The following is an 18,080-nucleotide window of genomic DNA, read 5'->3' on the forward strand; positions in this document are numbered from 1 at the left end:
GCTAATTAGGTTTTGAATTTGAAGAATTAATTTGTCAGTGAGGTAACTAGGTACCCTGTATTTTCAATACAAATTCAGGCTAAAAACCTGCCTGTTGCTCCTCTCAGAGACCAGGTAACAATATTCCATGTGATGTTACGGTTCTCTTCAAGTTATACATTGGTTATTAAAAGGCAGGCAAACTGGTTTTACTAAGTAGTTTGAAATCTTCTACACACTGCATGAGTATCTGCAGAGATATTTGACATAATAATGAAAATGAGGCTTTCACACAACTGCCAGAAAGATCTCCATCTTCCTATAACATAAAAAGATTTTATGGAAGACAAGCTAATGAAAATTATTAAAGTACTTTATTTGATTGATTTGAACATTGAGCTGTAACATAAGTACCAAACATTACACAGAGAGTCTCTGAAGTCTGGTTGGCAGACTGCACTTGTTGGAACTATATAGTCTACTCCCACATACCTGAGAACAAAAGTGAAGAAAAGCTGTCAAACTTCAGCAGTCTCCCAACCTCTAAGGACTTTTTAAAAAGGGAGAGCTTATAAATGGCATTTAAGGCCTCCAGGATCAGTGGACACTCCTGATGTAAAAAATACATATATATAATCAAACTTTTAAAAAATAAACAAAAAGATTTACAGCCTCTTCATTGTCCTGGATTGCAACTTGAAAAGTAGATGGAAAAAAGATGGAGCCTCTCACCAACAGACAATGGCTTGAATCCACGACAATTCTGTTTATCTACATCTTTTTATAAAGGGATTCAGGTCTGGGACAAGTCCTTCAGTTCTGTTGCCAGAAATTACCCACAGCATCCCAGACCCACCAGTATTCTCCTTATGCAGTCAAGGCAGGTCTCTTAGCATTACAAATCTTGACTTCTTCATACACTGGAAGCTAGTCTTGTCCTACTGGTAAAGGAGTACTGCAAAGCACTCCGTTGAGATAAAAGTTGCATCTCTAGGTACAAACTAAAGCTGTGACCATCTAGTGATTTGCATTTCCCAAACTGCTCCAGCCAAACCCTCCTGGCTGGTGTGGCAGAGAGCAGAAGTCACAGTCTTACTGAGCTCATTTTTCTGGCTGTAAGGCTAGCTGCATAGATACGAAGAAGGCTTCATCTGAGCTAAGAGACAAAGCAGACAAATCTACAAAGCAAGAGATGCCTTACTCACAGAAGTCATCATTCCAAACTACCTAAAGTAGTTGAACAAGGGGCCATTGTTCACTACAATTACTACATTTCAGTAAGTGGTCCAGCAGCCAAGAATAGGCCCCTCTCCATCAGCCCTTGAGAGCAATTGCTGTAGATGCTTTAAGAACAGAAAGACATTACACAGCTTCATCCTCTTTCTCTAAGAAGTCAGTCAAGGTACCATCATCTACAGGAATTAGTAAGTATTCCACACCATCGGCTCCCTGTGAACAGACAGATACACACAGTGTTAGCACCAAGGCACAGTGCAGTGCAAGCCACCAGACAGCACTGATACTCACAGTCTGGGTGAATGCTGGCCAGCAGTCATAGGGATGATATTGATAAAAAGCAGGAATAAGTTTCACTAGAGCAACACTGGTAATGGACAAACACTGAGCAAAGTCCATAGATGAGAAATCTTATGGTAGGCCATGCTAGTCTGACACTACACTTCTCCTCAACACTGTATTTCATAGAATCACAGAATGGTTTGGGTTGGAAGGGACCTTAAAGATCATCTAGTTCCAACCCCCATGGGCAGGGACACCTTCCACTAGACTAGGTTGTTCAAAGCTTCTTCCAGCCTGGCCTTGAACACCTCCAGGTCCACAACCTCCCTGGACAACCTGTTCCAGTGCCTCACCACCCTTACTGTAAAGAATTTCTAATACCCAGTCTAAATCTACCCTCCTCCAGCTTAAATCCATTCCCTCTTGTCCTATCACAACCTTGTAAAATGTCCCTTTCCGGCTTTCTTGTGGGCCCCCTTCAGGCATTGGTCTCCCTGGAGCAAGTTTCTTTTCTCCAGGCTGAACAACCTCCAACTCTCTCAGCCTGTCCCCAGAGGGGAGGTGCTCCAGCTCTCTGATCATCTTCATAGCCCTCCTCTGGACCCACTCCAGCAGCCAGATGTCCTTGTGTTGGGTGTACCAGAAACGGATGCAGTGTTCCAGGTGAGCAGAGCAGAGAGGGAGAATCACCTCCCTCATCCTGCTGGTTACAATTCTTTTGATGCAGCCCAGGACATGGTTTGCCAGCTCATGTTGTGTTTTACATTAACCAACACCCCCAAGTCCTTCTCCTTAAGACTGCTCTGAAATCGTTCCTTACCCATTCTATATGTGTACTTGGGATTGCACCAACCCCCATGCAAATATAAGTAACTACTGGAAGCAGCCTGGCAGGTTCCAGAGTTCACTACTTCTCATGGTCTTCAGGAAGAGGAGACCTGTAGATCACTGAATAACCAAAGCACACTGCATTTTTACAGACCCCTGTTCTTGTAAAGAGTCTTGATGAATGGAAGGCACAGAGAGAGCTGCATCAATATCCAGAATTATCTTCTTCCCCCAACTCACCCGCTTGGTCCGGATGAGCTTGTGGTCCCTGAATTCTGTCAGCTGTGCCCTGAGCGTCAGGTCACTGTTCACAAGGAAAGCCTCTCGACACTGCTGGTAGAAGTCTTGGAAAGGCAGCCCTGAAGATGAAAAAAAACCCAAGAATAAGAAATTCACAGATTCTTCCAGGTCTAACAACACAGATTACCTCCACCTAAAAATCTTACTTTGACTCAGACCACAGTGACTATCGTAGTATCATCACTTCTTTCAAGTATATACCAAAGCCAGTATTTCAGTTAATGGAAATCACCTAAATTAATGTTCCAGTCACCTTGTTTGTCTAAAGCTATTTTAATAACACTTTAAATGCACTTCCCAGTGTGATTAATCTCTCTTAATTTCAAACTGCTCTACCTTACTTCCAACTTTCTTTACTGTTATCATGTTTAGACACATCCCCAGAAGCACCTGTTATAAATGGTGACAAAACATTTCACATACATCCTAGAAAGCAGGGACATCAGAAGTCACTTAGATAGGAGCAGCAAGGGAACAGAATCTCTTGTCTTTCTCTGGCCCTTTAAGTGCTAGTTATGCAAATTCATGTTCTTCTCAGTCACGCCTAAACAGACAATCTTCTGATTCCCTGTCAGTCAGACACGCCAGCACTGAGTCTCACTGAGCCAACAGTTAACAGTGCTTCTGGTGCTGGTGATGTAACCTGCAGACCAAAACCCAGTGCTTCTATGACTGAGCTGGCAATAGCAACACCCCAAACAGATGAGAAAATGTGGTTATGTACCTGGATAAGATGGGTTGTCTTTGTTCTCCAGCTGGTACTGAGCAAGCAATCTGAATATACCCCTAATGCGGAAAGGAGGAGAGATCACAAGAAAACATCAAAGAAAAACTAAAACAAAACCACCACAAACCAAAACACAACCAAATACCAAGCCCCACACCCTCATCATTAGGATATCTTAACTGATTTTTCCCTCATGACCAAAACTTTACATGTGAATTGCAAACTCTGTCACTGAACAAGGCTTGCTACCCAAACACTGTTCATTTAAAGTAACCCATCAATTGGAACCCAGGTCCTACCATCTCCACCTTCAACACTGTTGACAGAAGCGAGGGATTGCCTCCTGCTAGGTGTAGACCAGTAAGGACTGGATCCTCAGCAAGTGCTAATATGAAGTGTAACAGCGTCTTACCTGGCATTGAGAGTGAGACTGTGCAGGACGTGTGTTAGAGAGCTCAAAGCCAAAGATCCAGATTGTTGTACTAAAAACGAGTTCTCATAAGATGTTTCTTCCACATAAGGACTAAATGTGGTTGTTTCATACCAAAGCCAGTTGTAGAGGCTTAGTTTTGCCTGATCCCACACTAGACAAAGAGAAAAGAAAGAGCAGACAGAATTGGGAGATTTAGCTTTTCTAAGGTGTTCAGTAAGCAGTACTGAAGTGTACTTAATTGTACTTCTGGGTCTGAAGAAACTGTATGCTTGTGAAAATTCACAGTGCATGCACCCAAGTAGTGTTCCATCATGACAAATTATCTGCAACAAAACATTTGCACACATCCCTTTTTCATACCAGCTTCACAGATACAGTGTAAATCCTTCCAGAGTCAACAAAGAATGCAAAGAATTTCTGACTGATAAAATTGTTTAGATGCAGTGATAGACATAACACCCAATCTCCATTTTGTTAAGTCCCTAAATCAAAGGGTGCCACAAGCTTGGAGTCTATTTGTATATTTGATTGGTGGCTGGCAGCTCTCAGTATATTTATACAGTTTTGGTGCAACACAGCCACAGTCAAAACTGGGGCTCCTAGCTGCTACCACCATACATATATTACCAGATCTATTCTGCACATCAACAGTAATACATGAGCTTATGAAACACACTCTGCAGCCCCAAAGTAGATTGCAGATTCTTTTCTCTTTGCTACATCAGGCCCAAGGGGACTTACTGAGAGGAGCATTGATGTGATCAATAGAGGCAATGAAGTAAATGCTAGGCAGAGAGGATAACTGTGCAAGGATCTGTTGACTTTTTTCTCCTCTCAACATCTGGCCATCCAGGTTGTGAATGAGGATATAGAGTTCTAAAGATGAATCTGCAAGATCAGAAAAAAAAAAAAAAGCAGAGAACCAATCAAACTGCACATGGTTTCCCATTCACAGTGCAGCCTAGGACAAGTCTATTCCATCAGGCTCCATATTCATCACTCCAATATGAAATAATTTTTTTGTAAAGCTTACTTTGATCTCTATCCCATATTTATTATTCCTGAGCACCTAAAAGGCTTTTTCTCAATTTACTTTATCAGTTCTCATCATAGCTACAGTTCTTTATGCATTTTAAGCTTTTCTCTTACCATCCACTTTCCACTTGCTTATGGCTTTACCAGGAATTTCCCTTTTAGCTATGACTTTTAGTCCTGAGATTCAAGGTCATTCAAATGTATTTTTGGACGGAAGTCTAAGCACAGTTTGTTCAGCTGCTCTTGAGTTACATGACTAAGATCCTTAAGCTTGTCCTCACACAATGAAAATGCATTTTCTATTTAGGGTTGGACCCAAAGCACACTAACTTCATTGGAAATCATTCTCACTGATTCCTCAAAGGAAGTTAGCTTTGGTAATCACAGAATGGCTTAGGTTGGAAGGGACCTTAGAGATCATCTACTCCAACCTCCCCACCATGGGCTGGGATGCCTCTCCACTAGACTTGGCTGCTCAAGGCCTCATCCAACCTGGCCTTGAACACCCCCAGGGAGGAGGCTGTTAACATTTCCAGCTCTCTTGCTGCTACTGTACATGAGAACACTCATGTCTGTCATCTAGTCTAATCTCCCTGCAATGAGCAGAGGCATCTTTAACTACATCAGGTTGCTCAGAGCCCCATCTGACCTGATCTTGAATTTTTCCAAGGATGGGGCATCTACCACCTCTCTGGTAGTATTATATAACCTGTGTCAGTATTTCACCACCCTCATTGTAAAAAACCTTCCTTCTATCTAGTCTCAATCTCCCCTCTTTTAGTTTAAAATGGTTACCCCATGTCCTGTTGCATCAGGCCCTGCTAAGAAGACTGCCCCATCCTTCTTATTGGCCCCCTTTAAGTACTGAAGGGCCACAATAAGGTCTTCTCAGACTCGCCTCTTCTTCAGGGTGAACCCCAATTTTCCTAGCTGTTCTTCATAGGAGACATGTTCCAGCCTCTTCTTGCCTTTCTAGAAAACTCAGGAATACAGACCAAGGTAACAGGTTGGGATCATGTGCACATATGTCCCTGGTGTGTGTAGGTTTTCCTATATGTGACATAAACTACAAGCAAAGTACACCAGCTACAATAACTACAAAACTGTAACTGCAGATATGAACACTATGAGAAAGAAACTGACCAGGCTCTCCTAACAGAAAGTGAACTCCATTATTTTTATGTATAAAGTTAGTCATTTTTACCTTCTTTAAACCTTTTAATGATGAATTCAAGTTGGTCAGGTGGGCTGCGGAAGGTTCCTACATGGTCCAGTACCTCCTCTGTAATGGAGCTGAGAATCTGAAAAAGAAAATAGCAGTTCCTTCTGAAGGGCTCTGGCACGGTGCAAAAAATACGAAACTAAGCCTTTGACTGTCACAAGAGAGGCAATCTGATTTTTACCATCAAACTCCTAAAACAGTCAAGATAACCCAAAAATTTCTACCCCCTTTCAAAACAGTGACATGAAATAAGGCTACAGACTGATGGGTATCTATTAAGGATAGGAATTACTGCAATTCCTTGGAAAATGCATGTGCTAATTTCTTTAAACTCTTAAATGAGATGTAGGAGCTGCTCTTTATTCGTGAGTCTGCTGCTATAGGATGCAGCAGATGTCCTTAACATTTTACTTTAGAGGTATGTGTAACACAGGATGATTAGATAAGCCCAGAAGCTTTTCCCACACTTACAGATCTTATAGTGATGCTGGGGAAGTATCCATTAACCACAAGGTGAACAGAATCCTTGAGCAGAGAAGTACGAAACTTCTCTAACAGATCATGCTTTGAGCCCAGTCCATAAAGCACAATATTGAAACCCAAGCTGCAGAAAAGTGAGCAAATAATACACTGAATCAAAATAGCAGAAGTCCCTTTTCAGGTCCATACATTCATAAAGCAAAATGATCCACTGCAATCTTACCTCTAAAAATTTCATACTTCATCATCTCCAGACTTACCCTCAGCTCACAGCTGACAAAAGAAGGTTAGTTAGCTGCAAGAAATCTAAAATGTGGCATACCTAGTAAAAGAGGCATTTTAGCAGCCTGGAGACCCATAAATTTAGCAAAAGATCTATAGAAAAAATGGTATTGCCCAAGAATGAGACTGTATCTGCAACCTAATATAATGAAGAGTAACCAGCACTCACATTCACCCCTCACCAGTGATTATATTAAATGTTTACCATGGATCACAACAATTACAAGAAGAAAAAGCCTTAGTGGTTTTCTACTCTGACCCATGGGCACAATTGCAAAGCAAATTTACACTATTCTCTTTCTTATCCTAACTGTTCAGAGAATGAGGCAGGAAAGCATAGAGAACATGGTAGGGAATCACATAGCTTTATTCATTTTTGAGAAGAAGGAAAATCATAATCTTGACCAGAAGAAAGACTATCAGATCACTCAAATAACAATGAGCAAAGGTAAGGTCTTCAGCAATTGTTATTGATTTCAGTTTCATCTACAGATTTGTTCCTGATACCCTCCCTGCTACTGAGTCAAAGAGAACTCCTCCTTCTTACAGCTCTCCAAATTTCAAAGCTTATGCCCTTTTCATATGCTCTGTCACTCCTCATGGACCACAAATTTCTGTATACTCTACTCCCCTGCAATGTTTCCATGAGGCTTTCTCCTGACAAATATCCGCTTCTGCCTCAGTACTCAACCTCAGAGCTGGTGACCTGCCTTCCCTAAGGTGCTTCAGAATGTCACAGCTCTCATTTCCCCATTTGCTTTCCTGGATGTTTACTCTTTTCTTCTTCCTATGAACACAAATGCAAGCCCAGATAAAATTTTCCAACAGCATTAAGGTTTCTTCATGCCTAGATTATTAGGTACTACAGGCAAAGTTAACTGCTACACCACTGATGAGAGCCACATCCTGAAGACCACAGTGGTGGACTACTCACTACTAAGTATGCTGCTGTTCACAAAGGATGCTTTCCTCATCAGTCACGTTCCTCATTTTCTCATCACTCATGTGCCCTGTTTGTGAATGCCCTCTGGCTTGGTTTACAGAGGCACAGACAAACTAGCCAGGCAGAATGCAACCTCACTTCAGTTCAGGCTTTGAGTTCAAGGATTTAGTCAAATACAAATCGCTGTACAGGAAACATTGTAGTAAATTAGTGTCACCTAATTTTAAATTAAGTTACTAATCAGAGAAGAAAAGTCACTCCTTAACTTATCCACAGAATATGGTTGACATGAGGGCAAGTTTACTGGCAGTGCCTGATTACTAGGCTTATTCAGTTCCTGTCATCGGATACTTACTGTAATTGCAGCATCCACTTGGAAAACAGATTTTCATGTTGCTGGTTTAGCATTTTGATTTCAGCATCATAGGCAAGGGGAGCTTTTCTCAAAAGATCATGCAGTGTTTGCTGTGTGAGGAAGAGCAGATGACAGTCATTCAAAGCTGAGAATAAAGAAGATGTGTATCCAGAATCCTTACAAATACCCTTCTAGTAGACTCTCTTGGTAAGGAGCAGAATAGTTTTCACTGACAGGGCACTCAGCTGTGGGTTTGTTTGTTTTTTTTTTTAAACCATGACGACTCCTCTAAGCACAGTTTTGCTACTGGAGAAACAAGGCAGAGATAAAGCAACCATATAATGGGAAATGGCAGCCAAACTAGAACCAGAACTGGTATTGTACTGTCTTTTATCTCCTCCTGCTGCATATGGGAAAACCACAACTGAACTAATGGACATAGTCAGAGCTTACACAGCACCACACACTGCACCAGGAAGACACCAACACCACAACCATCCCCACAGGAGCAGGGGCTCCAACTGACATGCTTAGCAGTGGTTCAGGTGTTTGTCACTACAAGGGAATACTCACAAATCACCTTAAAAAAGAAACACAGCAGAAAGGAAATCATTTGCATCTGACAGCTAAAGTAGAAAAAGGTACCTCAGAAGCATCAAGAATCAAAGGATTAATTTAGCTTTAAAGATATGCTGGGATGACAGCACAGTAGCATCACAACTGGCATGAAACCTACTCCCTTCTCAATTTTAACAGCTTTGCTTTCCACTCCCTTGCAGTAAGACAGTTTATGCTGGAAAGAGGACAAAGACAGATGCAGTGTATCAGACAAACATAAAGCATTGCAAGACAGAACTGCCAAACCTTCAGTTTCTTTGTAGCCAGACACAGATTTACTACTGAGAACCTTGATTTCCAGCGCTATTATGAAAGAACTTGTTAAAAATCCAGATGTTTCTCTGGGTAGCAGTTCCAGACAACAGCAGGTATCAGGCAATCTGCACAGATGCCATTCTTTAAAAGACAGATGGGTGTAAAAAGTAGTCATAGACAGGAGAACTCCACATATTTTACATATTTCCCTGGCACCTGCCCTTTTGTACCTATCTCTGTAAGGTGCAACTGCTTGCTTTGAACCGTCACATGGAAAAAAACCCTGGCTTATGGAAAAAAAAATTAAAGCAGTTTAGTCACCACAATTAGACCATTCCTGTATCTTAGGAACTGAAAGGGGACAAAGCGCATTTCACAAACTGACAAAATGTAGTCCTAGTCCTGCATATGGCTTGACTCAGTAATGCTCAGATGAAAAGGATTCCCCATTTCCTCTTACACACAGCTACTCAAGAAAGCTTGAAATTCCCCATAGCATTTTATTGACAAAAATGCTATTTTGGTGACAGTTTTTGAAGCAGGTGTCTATGCTCTCCTTCTTCCTCCTCTTCTCCCTCAAAAGCAAACTGGTGTGAGGAGCATTATCTGTCTCATCATTGTCATCAGGAATCAAGACCTCATACCTCCAAAAGACTTGGACTAATACTCAGGCTAACATCTTAGCATGAGTTTGCAGCGGCCTGCTCCATAATAAGTTAGGGAGCCTGCACAATGGATTGTGGTCTCCAGGGATATGCAGGTGTAGGTCCCATGGGAAGAGGGTACCTAGCACCAGCAATCCGTATCTGTCAAGTATGATGGATGGACCCACCATCCCTGATTATTCCTTTGGAAGGAAGAATCATAACTGCTGCTAAATGGGAACCATGAACCTTAGTGAACTTTGCTCATTATAATGTCATTGTAACACAAAAACACACCTCCTGGCCTAAAGCCACATGCCTCCAAGGCAGATCACGTCTTGGACATGCTTTCTTAGGCCCAGACCACACCTCGGTCACTCCTGCTAGGGCATGAGTGGCAGTCTTACTTGTGGGGGGCATGAGGGAGAGAGGTGGAGTTTGGACATTGGCAGGTGTGAAATTGATCATAAAAGAGGTCTCCCTAGCAACGAGACTTGGAGAGCTTTCCCCACCAGGATCAAGAAAGGATCAGAAGGACCAGCAGGACTGGACCTGGGACCAGAGAGACATCTTTGAACCCTCTCATTGGTGGTAACTATAAACCTCTTTCTCTCCTCACTTTATTTTACCTTTCTCCTCTCACTTTTCCCTACCTACTGCACGCCATCTTACGGGCAAACAATGAAGTTTTGCTGTTGACTGAAGTGAATCCCCTGGCATGGTCACCTGAGTTTTTGCACTTTTGAGATCACAGTAACAAACCATCATGAGTTCTCTGCACGGACTGTGACATCTGGTAATTGCAGCTTTTAACTATCTACTCACTTGATAGAGCCTGCTCCCTGCATTTTACCTACTGTCCCAGGCTCAAACTGGGTACTGTCCCTGCTCCAAGCAGCAGCAGGGAACATAATGCTTAAAATGATACCAAAATGAGTCTTACCACTGACAATGTAATCAGCAGAAATAAAGTAAAAATAGCAACATCAGGGAAATGTTGAGGAAACTTTTGAGGGAAATTGTTGAGGGAAATGTTCAAAGAAATGAAAACTCTCTGGGAGTTGTGTGGCTCACTATGAAGTATACCTGATTCAGTTTTTTTTTCCGCAACTTCTGCAGCGTTCGATCCGAAGTGAGCACTTTAGAACTACTGTGAGCTTCAAAGTATTCCTCCACCAGGTTGCTCTAGAAACAGACAGAAAGATCAACCATACTTCTGCTGTCAATTTACCCCTCTCCCATGCACCACATGTCCAAGGATGGCCAATATGAGACATTGAGTGAAGCTAAATAGAAAACTAGAAGATATTTGCAAAAACGGTTTCTACAGTAGCATTTTGTAAAACGAGTCAGATGGCTCTTTCCTGAAGACAGAGACAGAAAAGAGATTCTGAGATAGGAGAACATAGTAGTAATTCTAAGGGAGCGTGGGGATTCCTTGTGCTGGAAGGAAATCAGACAACAAAGGTGAACTCCAAGCTAGAAAGCAATGCATGCTTCATTTGGTGCCATAGGAGTCAGTTTCTTCATCCTGTACAAGGTGTCCCACTTCGTGAACATCTTAGAACTTCTCCCTCTGGAGCCTCTGAGGATGCAGACTGGACTAGTCCATACACTCCCATGATGCCTGTCTAACAGGGATTGCTCAGGAGTACAGCAAAAGCCAACCCAGCTTATCTGATTTGAAATTAGTATACCAGTTTTTCCTCACAGTTAGGTGTGGTCATTGACAACTTATTGTCACTACACATCCCTTCACGCTTGCAGGCTCAGAAGTATATTTTCTTCTCACTCACCATCTTGTCCTCATTTTTTTTGGCTAGAGTGTTTCTGGGAGGAGGTTCAGATGCAGCCTTAGTTTTTGCTGGGGTCTTTTGACTTGATAAATGAGTGCTGGATTCTTTCTGGTCTTCCTCATCCTCCTCCTCTGAGCAGGAAGCAGAGTAATCACTCTCACTTTCTAAATAGGGATCTGCAACTAGAGCATAAATTTAAGGTTAAAAGCAAGCAAAAACTTCTTACACAGACACATTTTGCACCATCTTGTTCTCTCACATACGCTTTCCAAGCACATGATTCCTAAATATATTTCACAGAAAAGTAAAATCAGTGTTTAAGAGGACTGCAAGCACTCATAGCCAGGTCTTTCCCAGTTCTAGGCTCACAAATTATTTACTAAAGCTTGCTTCTTGATACCAACTGAGAAACATAATCATACCATAAAAAGTGACTAAAAATGGACAATGGAATCCCCTCTTTCTCTTAGCATCTCTACATCAGTTTTCCCAAATGCCAGTCATGCCAGGTGAGTATCTTCTGGGTCACACTCTGCAAAAAACGTTTTGTAAAAGACCTGTCAGCAGTGCTGATTAATAGAGCACAGATGGATTCTGTCTCAGTCTTGGTCTCTCAACACAAAAGAAGAAACAGAATATTAAATGCTGCACACTAAACTCTCCTCTGCATTCATTCTGAGCACATACAGCCAAGCAGTTGTTGGAAATACTTTACCAGCAATGTCTCAGCCATCACCATAAAATTTCTGACTTGGCTCAGGTAACAGTGCCAGACTTACGTGTCAATATAGTTACTGAGAGTTTTGTCTCTTTTGATCGTATTACCAAAGTTCAACAACTTCATGCTTCTAACCCGCCCACCCTTTAATTAAGTAGAAATCTATTGTAGAGAAAAGGTCTACACAGACTTAAGAATATTTCTGTACTGCAGGATAGATTAGATTCAGTCAGACCACTACTACAGATAGAAGTCCACCAAGATAAATTGCTGTCCTCAGAACACAGGATCCCAGGATGGTAGGGGTTGGAAGGGACCCCTGGTGATCATTTAGTCCAATCCCACTGCTAAAGCAGGTTCTCCTACATCAGGTTGCACAGGAACATGTCCAAGGAGCTTTTGAAAGTCTCCAGATAAGTAGACTCCACAACCTCTACGGGCAGCCTGTTCCAGTGCTCTGTCCCTCTCAAAGTAAAGAAATTTTTCCTTATGTTTAAGTGAAACTTCCTGTGTTCTAGTTTGTGCTCACTGCCCCTTGTCCCATCGCTGGGCACCACTAAAAGGAGTTTGGACCCATTTTCTTGACACCTGGCCTTTAGCTATTTCTAAGCATTAATAAGATGCCCTCTCAGTGCCTCAGTGACTGTGGGAACTGACTGCAAAGGTTGTTCTTTACCTGTCAGTCTCTTTCCAAGTCTGTAAGGTGTGGTGGAGATAAATTCTTTCTTTTTACTCTGTAACAGCAAATAAGAAACATGCATTAGATGAAGAAACAGCCCTCTGCCAAGCAACGAGTAGAATCAGGTTACATTTCCAAGCTATTTCAGCCCATGGGAAACTGGTACAGAAGAGACAAGGGTATGGAGAATTCTTACTTTGCTGTTCAGAGCTAGATGCGGGTAGGAATGGGTTCCAAAAGGTGCTTAATTCTTTCAAGATGGAGGGTAGAAAGCTGATATCTCCAGTCAAGATGCCAGTCTTGGCCACTCAAGAACAATAAAACCAAAGCAAAGAAGAACTGGAAATGTTTTGGTTCCCCATCTTCCACATCACACTCTCTACTTAAAGTCATTTGGAAGTCCACTATGAAAACAACTACCAGAACAACAGAAGACCACTCAGAATACTAAGACCAGAAGAAGCACAGCAAAATAGTCAAGCTGCCTAAGCTCATCAGGTTGCAGTGGCACATCTTCTTTACAGACGTGGAAACCACGCCCCTGACTCTTCACGTCTCCAATACTTAGGAAACACTTCCGTTAATCTTATCCAAGTGGATGGCAGACATAACTCATCCTGGAATCTTGCACCAGAAAAGCTGTGCACATATTTCCAGTATGATACTCTACCATTCTAGTAAGCCAGTTGTTTCACAGCACTCTCTTTATAATTACCACAACTAGCAGTTCTGGACTGCACCTCTCTGTAGTATCACAAAAGATGATATCACCTTACATCTCCCTCATTACCACAATTCATTTTTATAAACCAATGTTAAAATAAGAAACTGAACAGCACCACAGTTCTTGAATTTGTTGTAACAGCACTCCTTACAATTAAGACTGTTTCTTCCTTTGATGAGAAACAGAAAGCTGTGAGTTTAACTGCGTATTAAGGGATTGTCTAACATTCTCATTTGTGTGATGCAAGGAAATAGTCTCCACCCTTGCTAATTTAGCTGTCAAACCCACTATTTACCCACTAGCTCCAAATCCCATAGTACTGATTAATGGTAGCACTGGTTCTCACTTGAGCTATTCCTGCCTGGTTATTTTAGGAGAGACATGTGAATGAGGTCCTTCCTTTCCAGAACTGTAGTAATTGGTCAGTTCAAGGCTTAAAAGTGAACAACCCCTCCCCCAAACAAAAACAACAACAAAACTCAAGCAAGGCAGTCATCACTCACCCTCTGCTGAACTTTGTTTGAACTTGAACGTTCTGAAAGGCAAGAAAACAGCATTGTTCAGAGTACTGCATAATTTCAACAGTGGCATAAGATGGTCCATTAGAAAAACAGACATTCAAAGTTATACTGCATCAGAATATCATCTCTGTGGGTGATTAATCCTTTGAGGGAAGCCTCTAGTTCCTTACAGGTAGACAAGGAGAGGACAAAGACAGTCAATGTTATTACTACAGAAGGCAGCTTTTAATTCTGGTCACAGCTTTGTGGGGCCATCAGGAAGAGCAAAGAGGCTGGAAAATGAGCTAATGTCTTCTACCTAAGTGCATAAGACTCCATTTCTGAGCACAAAGTAACATGCCCTTGTCAGTGTTGACTCGCACTGACGTCCCCCATCTGTATTTCTCCTTATAGCAATGAGTGCGTCAATGTCTTATAATAAAGTGTGAATGCACACATGAACACCCACACAATCCTACCCATCAAGCCTACCTGGGCTCGTCATCCCAGCTCCCTAAAGTGAAAACACTTTGTTGAACACAAAGGAATCATCAAGTGCCACAGCAACAGATGAGAGAAGTTCACATTTTCTCTACACCAGCAGGGCAGAATAAAAGATCTGACACTCTGGTGAACCAGAGGCCATGCATATGAAACAGTTCAGTCTAAAATGCTATGCTGACTAGAATATTCAAGCATGACAGAAGCTGGCATTTAAGCATCTGCTCTACCACCTAAATAGAAACATAGGCCCCACTCACTTAGCTTCAGTTCCCCAAAGTATCACAGGACTTACTGCTGCTTTGAGGTGTTTTGACTGTCTTCTCAGGGCACTTAGAGTAATTGGGTGCAACATTCTGTCCTGGTGTCTGGGCTAATTCAGAGGCTGTAGGAAACAAGAGGAAGGGAATAAGTTTCAATGTGAGGCACAAAACTCCCAGCTCTAGCTAGTCAACCATGGAGCCATACCCTTGAAACACTTTCTAAATATTATTTTCCTATTTCAGGAAGAGTAACAGATACTGGTTTTTTTTTTTCCTTAACCCTAATAGTGAATGTAATCCTTAACAAAGATTTTCAAAGGCTGGACTCCTCAGATAATTCATTTTCCAAGTACAGCTTTGTCCAATGACAAAGCATAGTTTGCTCCCTGGGAGACTACGTCTTCAAATCAGAGCAGAAATTAGTCACGCTTAGCCCTTTAAAATTTCTCAACTAGACAGTGCATCAGATATAGCAAACACATTGGTTCCCAGGTAGTTTTTGTACTCTATTTACCTCTTTCTACTACTTATGAGCACTATAAGCTGAAGGTGATTCACTGATCTGAATATGGTAGGCCCCCTCATCCTGCTAACAATCCCTCAAGAAAATTAGCCTTCCATTGTATGACTTGCCTCAGTTTGAAAACTGAGTGATGGTTCCAGAAGGGAGCACCAGTAAAACCCACACTGCTGTAGAAAGGAGGTGTAAGAAACACAAAACTTTCCAAGACACAACAGAAGCTCAGGGGAGAAGAGGTACAGAAATCAGTGAGGAGACATGTAGCAGCAGCAAGCCTCAAGCATCTTATTTAATTATAACAGCTAACCTTCTCCAGAACTGCCAATTTCTGCTTGCTTCTCCTAAGACCACAGTTAGCCTAACAAGCACACTGAGTAGGAGAAATTCCCAGACACACAAAGCTAATACTGCCCTTTTTTTTTTCCTATGCTACATAAATTATTGTCATATCCATCTAAGTTACACAAATAAAACTCCTGCCATGCTTTGGTGCTTACATACAGACTTTCTCCGAGCATTAAGAAACTTCCACTTTTTATTATGCATTTTTTTAATCATCTGTGTTTCTTTTCCTCCTATGACTTTGCTTTGTCCTAGCCCTGCTTTCGTTTCTGAGGAAAACTGTTTCAGAACAAGATTAACATTATTGAAATACTGCAGATGTATCTTTTGATTACAAAGAAGTGAGAAATCATATTGAGTACTCAAAAAAAAAGACCACAGCCAAAGAAAGAATGAATGAACAAAGATGAAAACATACCCAGCTCTGACATTTTGCTGGAGCGTCTGGGAGTCTGAAATGTATAAACTTCACCACCACTTACAGTTGAGCCATTTCCCATTGGATCTGTGAAAACAAGTGTTACTTGTAGCTCTTTAAGAAGAGCTGGTATATTCTCAACCCAAGGAAGACAGAATGCAACATTTTACTCTCTGGCTCCAATGACTCTTTGTATTGCAGGTGTTAGGAAACAAATATAATAAAAACTCGGAATCATTATCCTGTCCTGTTAACAGCCAGAGCTGGTCAGTGTTCAAAAGCAGTTACATCAACATTGTACAACCCTGAGACTGCAAAAATCTCCTAAAGTCAAGGCTGTGTTAGGTTTTCCCCTGCTAATACCTTGGGCACCTATTCCAAGAGCAGTAACATAGTTCTTTTCTTCCAGGATCTCTTGAGCCTCATCATTTGAAATATTGTCAAGCTTCTTCACAAATCTCTTTGCACTGAGTGTCAGCTGAGTCTTGTCCTTCCGTACTTTAATACCTGGAATTGCAATAAAAGTTTTAACCTCCTGCTATTACATTATTTCTATTGTAGTAGCACATGGCTACTGCATTTAGAGACCATTCTTGTTGTCCAAACCACTAAACAAATAAAACACTGACGAGACATCCCAGTAAACAGGCCTGTGCCCTAGTGGCCACATGTGCCTACAGCCACCAGGCCCTCCTTTATCACAAACGCTAGCCCCTGCAGTCCTTAAGAAGATACCCACTGCAGCACACATCCTGGGTGAACTGACAGTCACACAAACAATTATCAAATTGCATGCACAGGGGGTGGTATTTGACATCCCCTATCATCCCTAGCAAAGGGGAGCAAGGAAAAGATCTAGCCTATAGGATGTCGATACACTCAAGGGAGAACTTGGGCTGAGACACCTCAGGAAACCATCTGTCTGACCCTTGCCTCAAAGCGGGACCAACAACAAAGTCAGATCAGGGTGCTCGGTGCCTTCTACAGGCAAGTTTGAAGCATCTCCACAGAGGTTCCAAACCTTAAAAGTAGTCAAAACCGCAGCAAGAGACTCCTGTAGCAGTCACCTCAAACCTCGTTCTGACTTGATTTTGTATGCGTGTAACCACATCGGGGGTTGGGACGTTAGCCAGGCCACTTGTGCACCACCTCCCTGGTTGTCAGGAAAGTTAGGACCGAGAGCCGGTATCCACGCCGCTTCCAGCTGAGGGCCTTTCTGTGGGTCGGGGAGGGGACAGAAATAGATGCGGAAGAGGCAGTAGGAGGGGAGTGACGCTGAAGGCTCGTCCTGCCCGCCGCTCGGCCAAAGCCTTTCCGCCGCGGCTGTTGGAGAAGGGCTCCCTTCCCGAAGGCCGCCGCGGCGGCTCGGGCTCCTCTCCCACGGCCCTGAGAGCAGCGGGACGCTGCTCCAGCCTGGCTGTACCTGCATCATCAATAATGTGCTTCAAGACGTCCTCGTCCGGCACGAACTTCACCTCTAAGGCACCACTGCCTCTCCCCGCCGGCTGGCTCATGGCGGGAACCCTGCAGCACTCCCGGATCAGTCACGTAGGCCCAGCCACCAGGTGGCGCCGCAGCGAAGTGTGGACGGAGGCAGGCGGCAGGAACCGCCGGAATTTGTCCTCCGATCACCGTGCGCCCTCCGCAGCGCCCGGACCGGGCCTCGGGCTTTTGCCCCCTTCCCACTCCGCCGCCGGTTCGCTGGGGGCTCCAGGCCTCCTCCTGCGGGAGGCAGCAGGAGGCGGAAGCGGGTTCACGTGTCACAATTGGGCGACTCCAGCGCCCGCCCTGAGAGCGAACACTGATCGTCACCGTCACGTCTTGAGTGACCGGTGCCTTGGCCAATGTGCGAGGCTCATTTCCGACCCACTTCCCGCCGGCGGGAGCGACGAGAGGGCGAGAGTTCTGCTGGCAGCCGGGCAGGCGCCCAAGTGTTGCCATGGCGACCCGAAGCCGCCTTGAGCGCCGCGCTGGACCCGCCCGCTCCCGCCCTCCTCCCG

The 18,080-nt window shown here is 43.1% G+C and overlaps 1 protein-coding gene across 1 annotated transcript; it reads right to left on the minus strand.

Moving 5' to 3' along the window:
• Window positions 1-1,341: 1,341 nt before the first annotated feature.
• Window positions 1,342-17,594, minus strand: ORC2 (origin recognition complex subunit 2). The gene is made up of 16 exons (XM_054380723.1): window positions 17,504-17,594; window positions 16,444-16,587; window positions 16,081-16,167; window positions 14,833-14,922; window positions 14,040-14,071; window positions 12,810-12,867; window positions 11,416-11,597; window positions 10,706-10,804; window positions 8,103-8,212; window positions 6,514-6,646; window positions 6,025-6,121; window positions 4,527-4,673; window positions 3,765-3,936; window positions 3,350-3,411; window positions 2,566-2,684; window positions 1,342-1,428 (listed from the first exon to the last, which is right to left on the minus strand). Exons 1-16 carry the CDS (start codon window positions 17,592-17,594, stop codon window positions 1,342-1,344), a joined length of 1,710 nt encoding a protein of 569 aa, XP_054236698.1.
• Between the last annotated feature and the right edge of the window lie 486 nt (window positions 17,595-18,080).

This window comes from Indicator indicator, chromosome 5 (assembly GCF_027791375.1).
Source record: "Indicator indicator isolate 239-I01 chromosome 5, UM_Iind_1.1, whole genome shotgun sequence".
Classification (NCBI taxonomy): Eukaryota; Metazoa; Chordata; class Aves; order Piciformes; family Indicatoridae; genus Indicator; species Indicator indicator.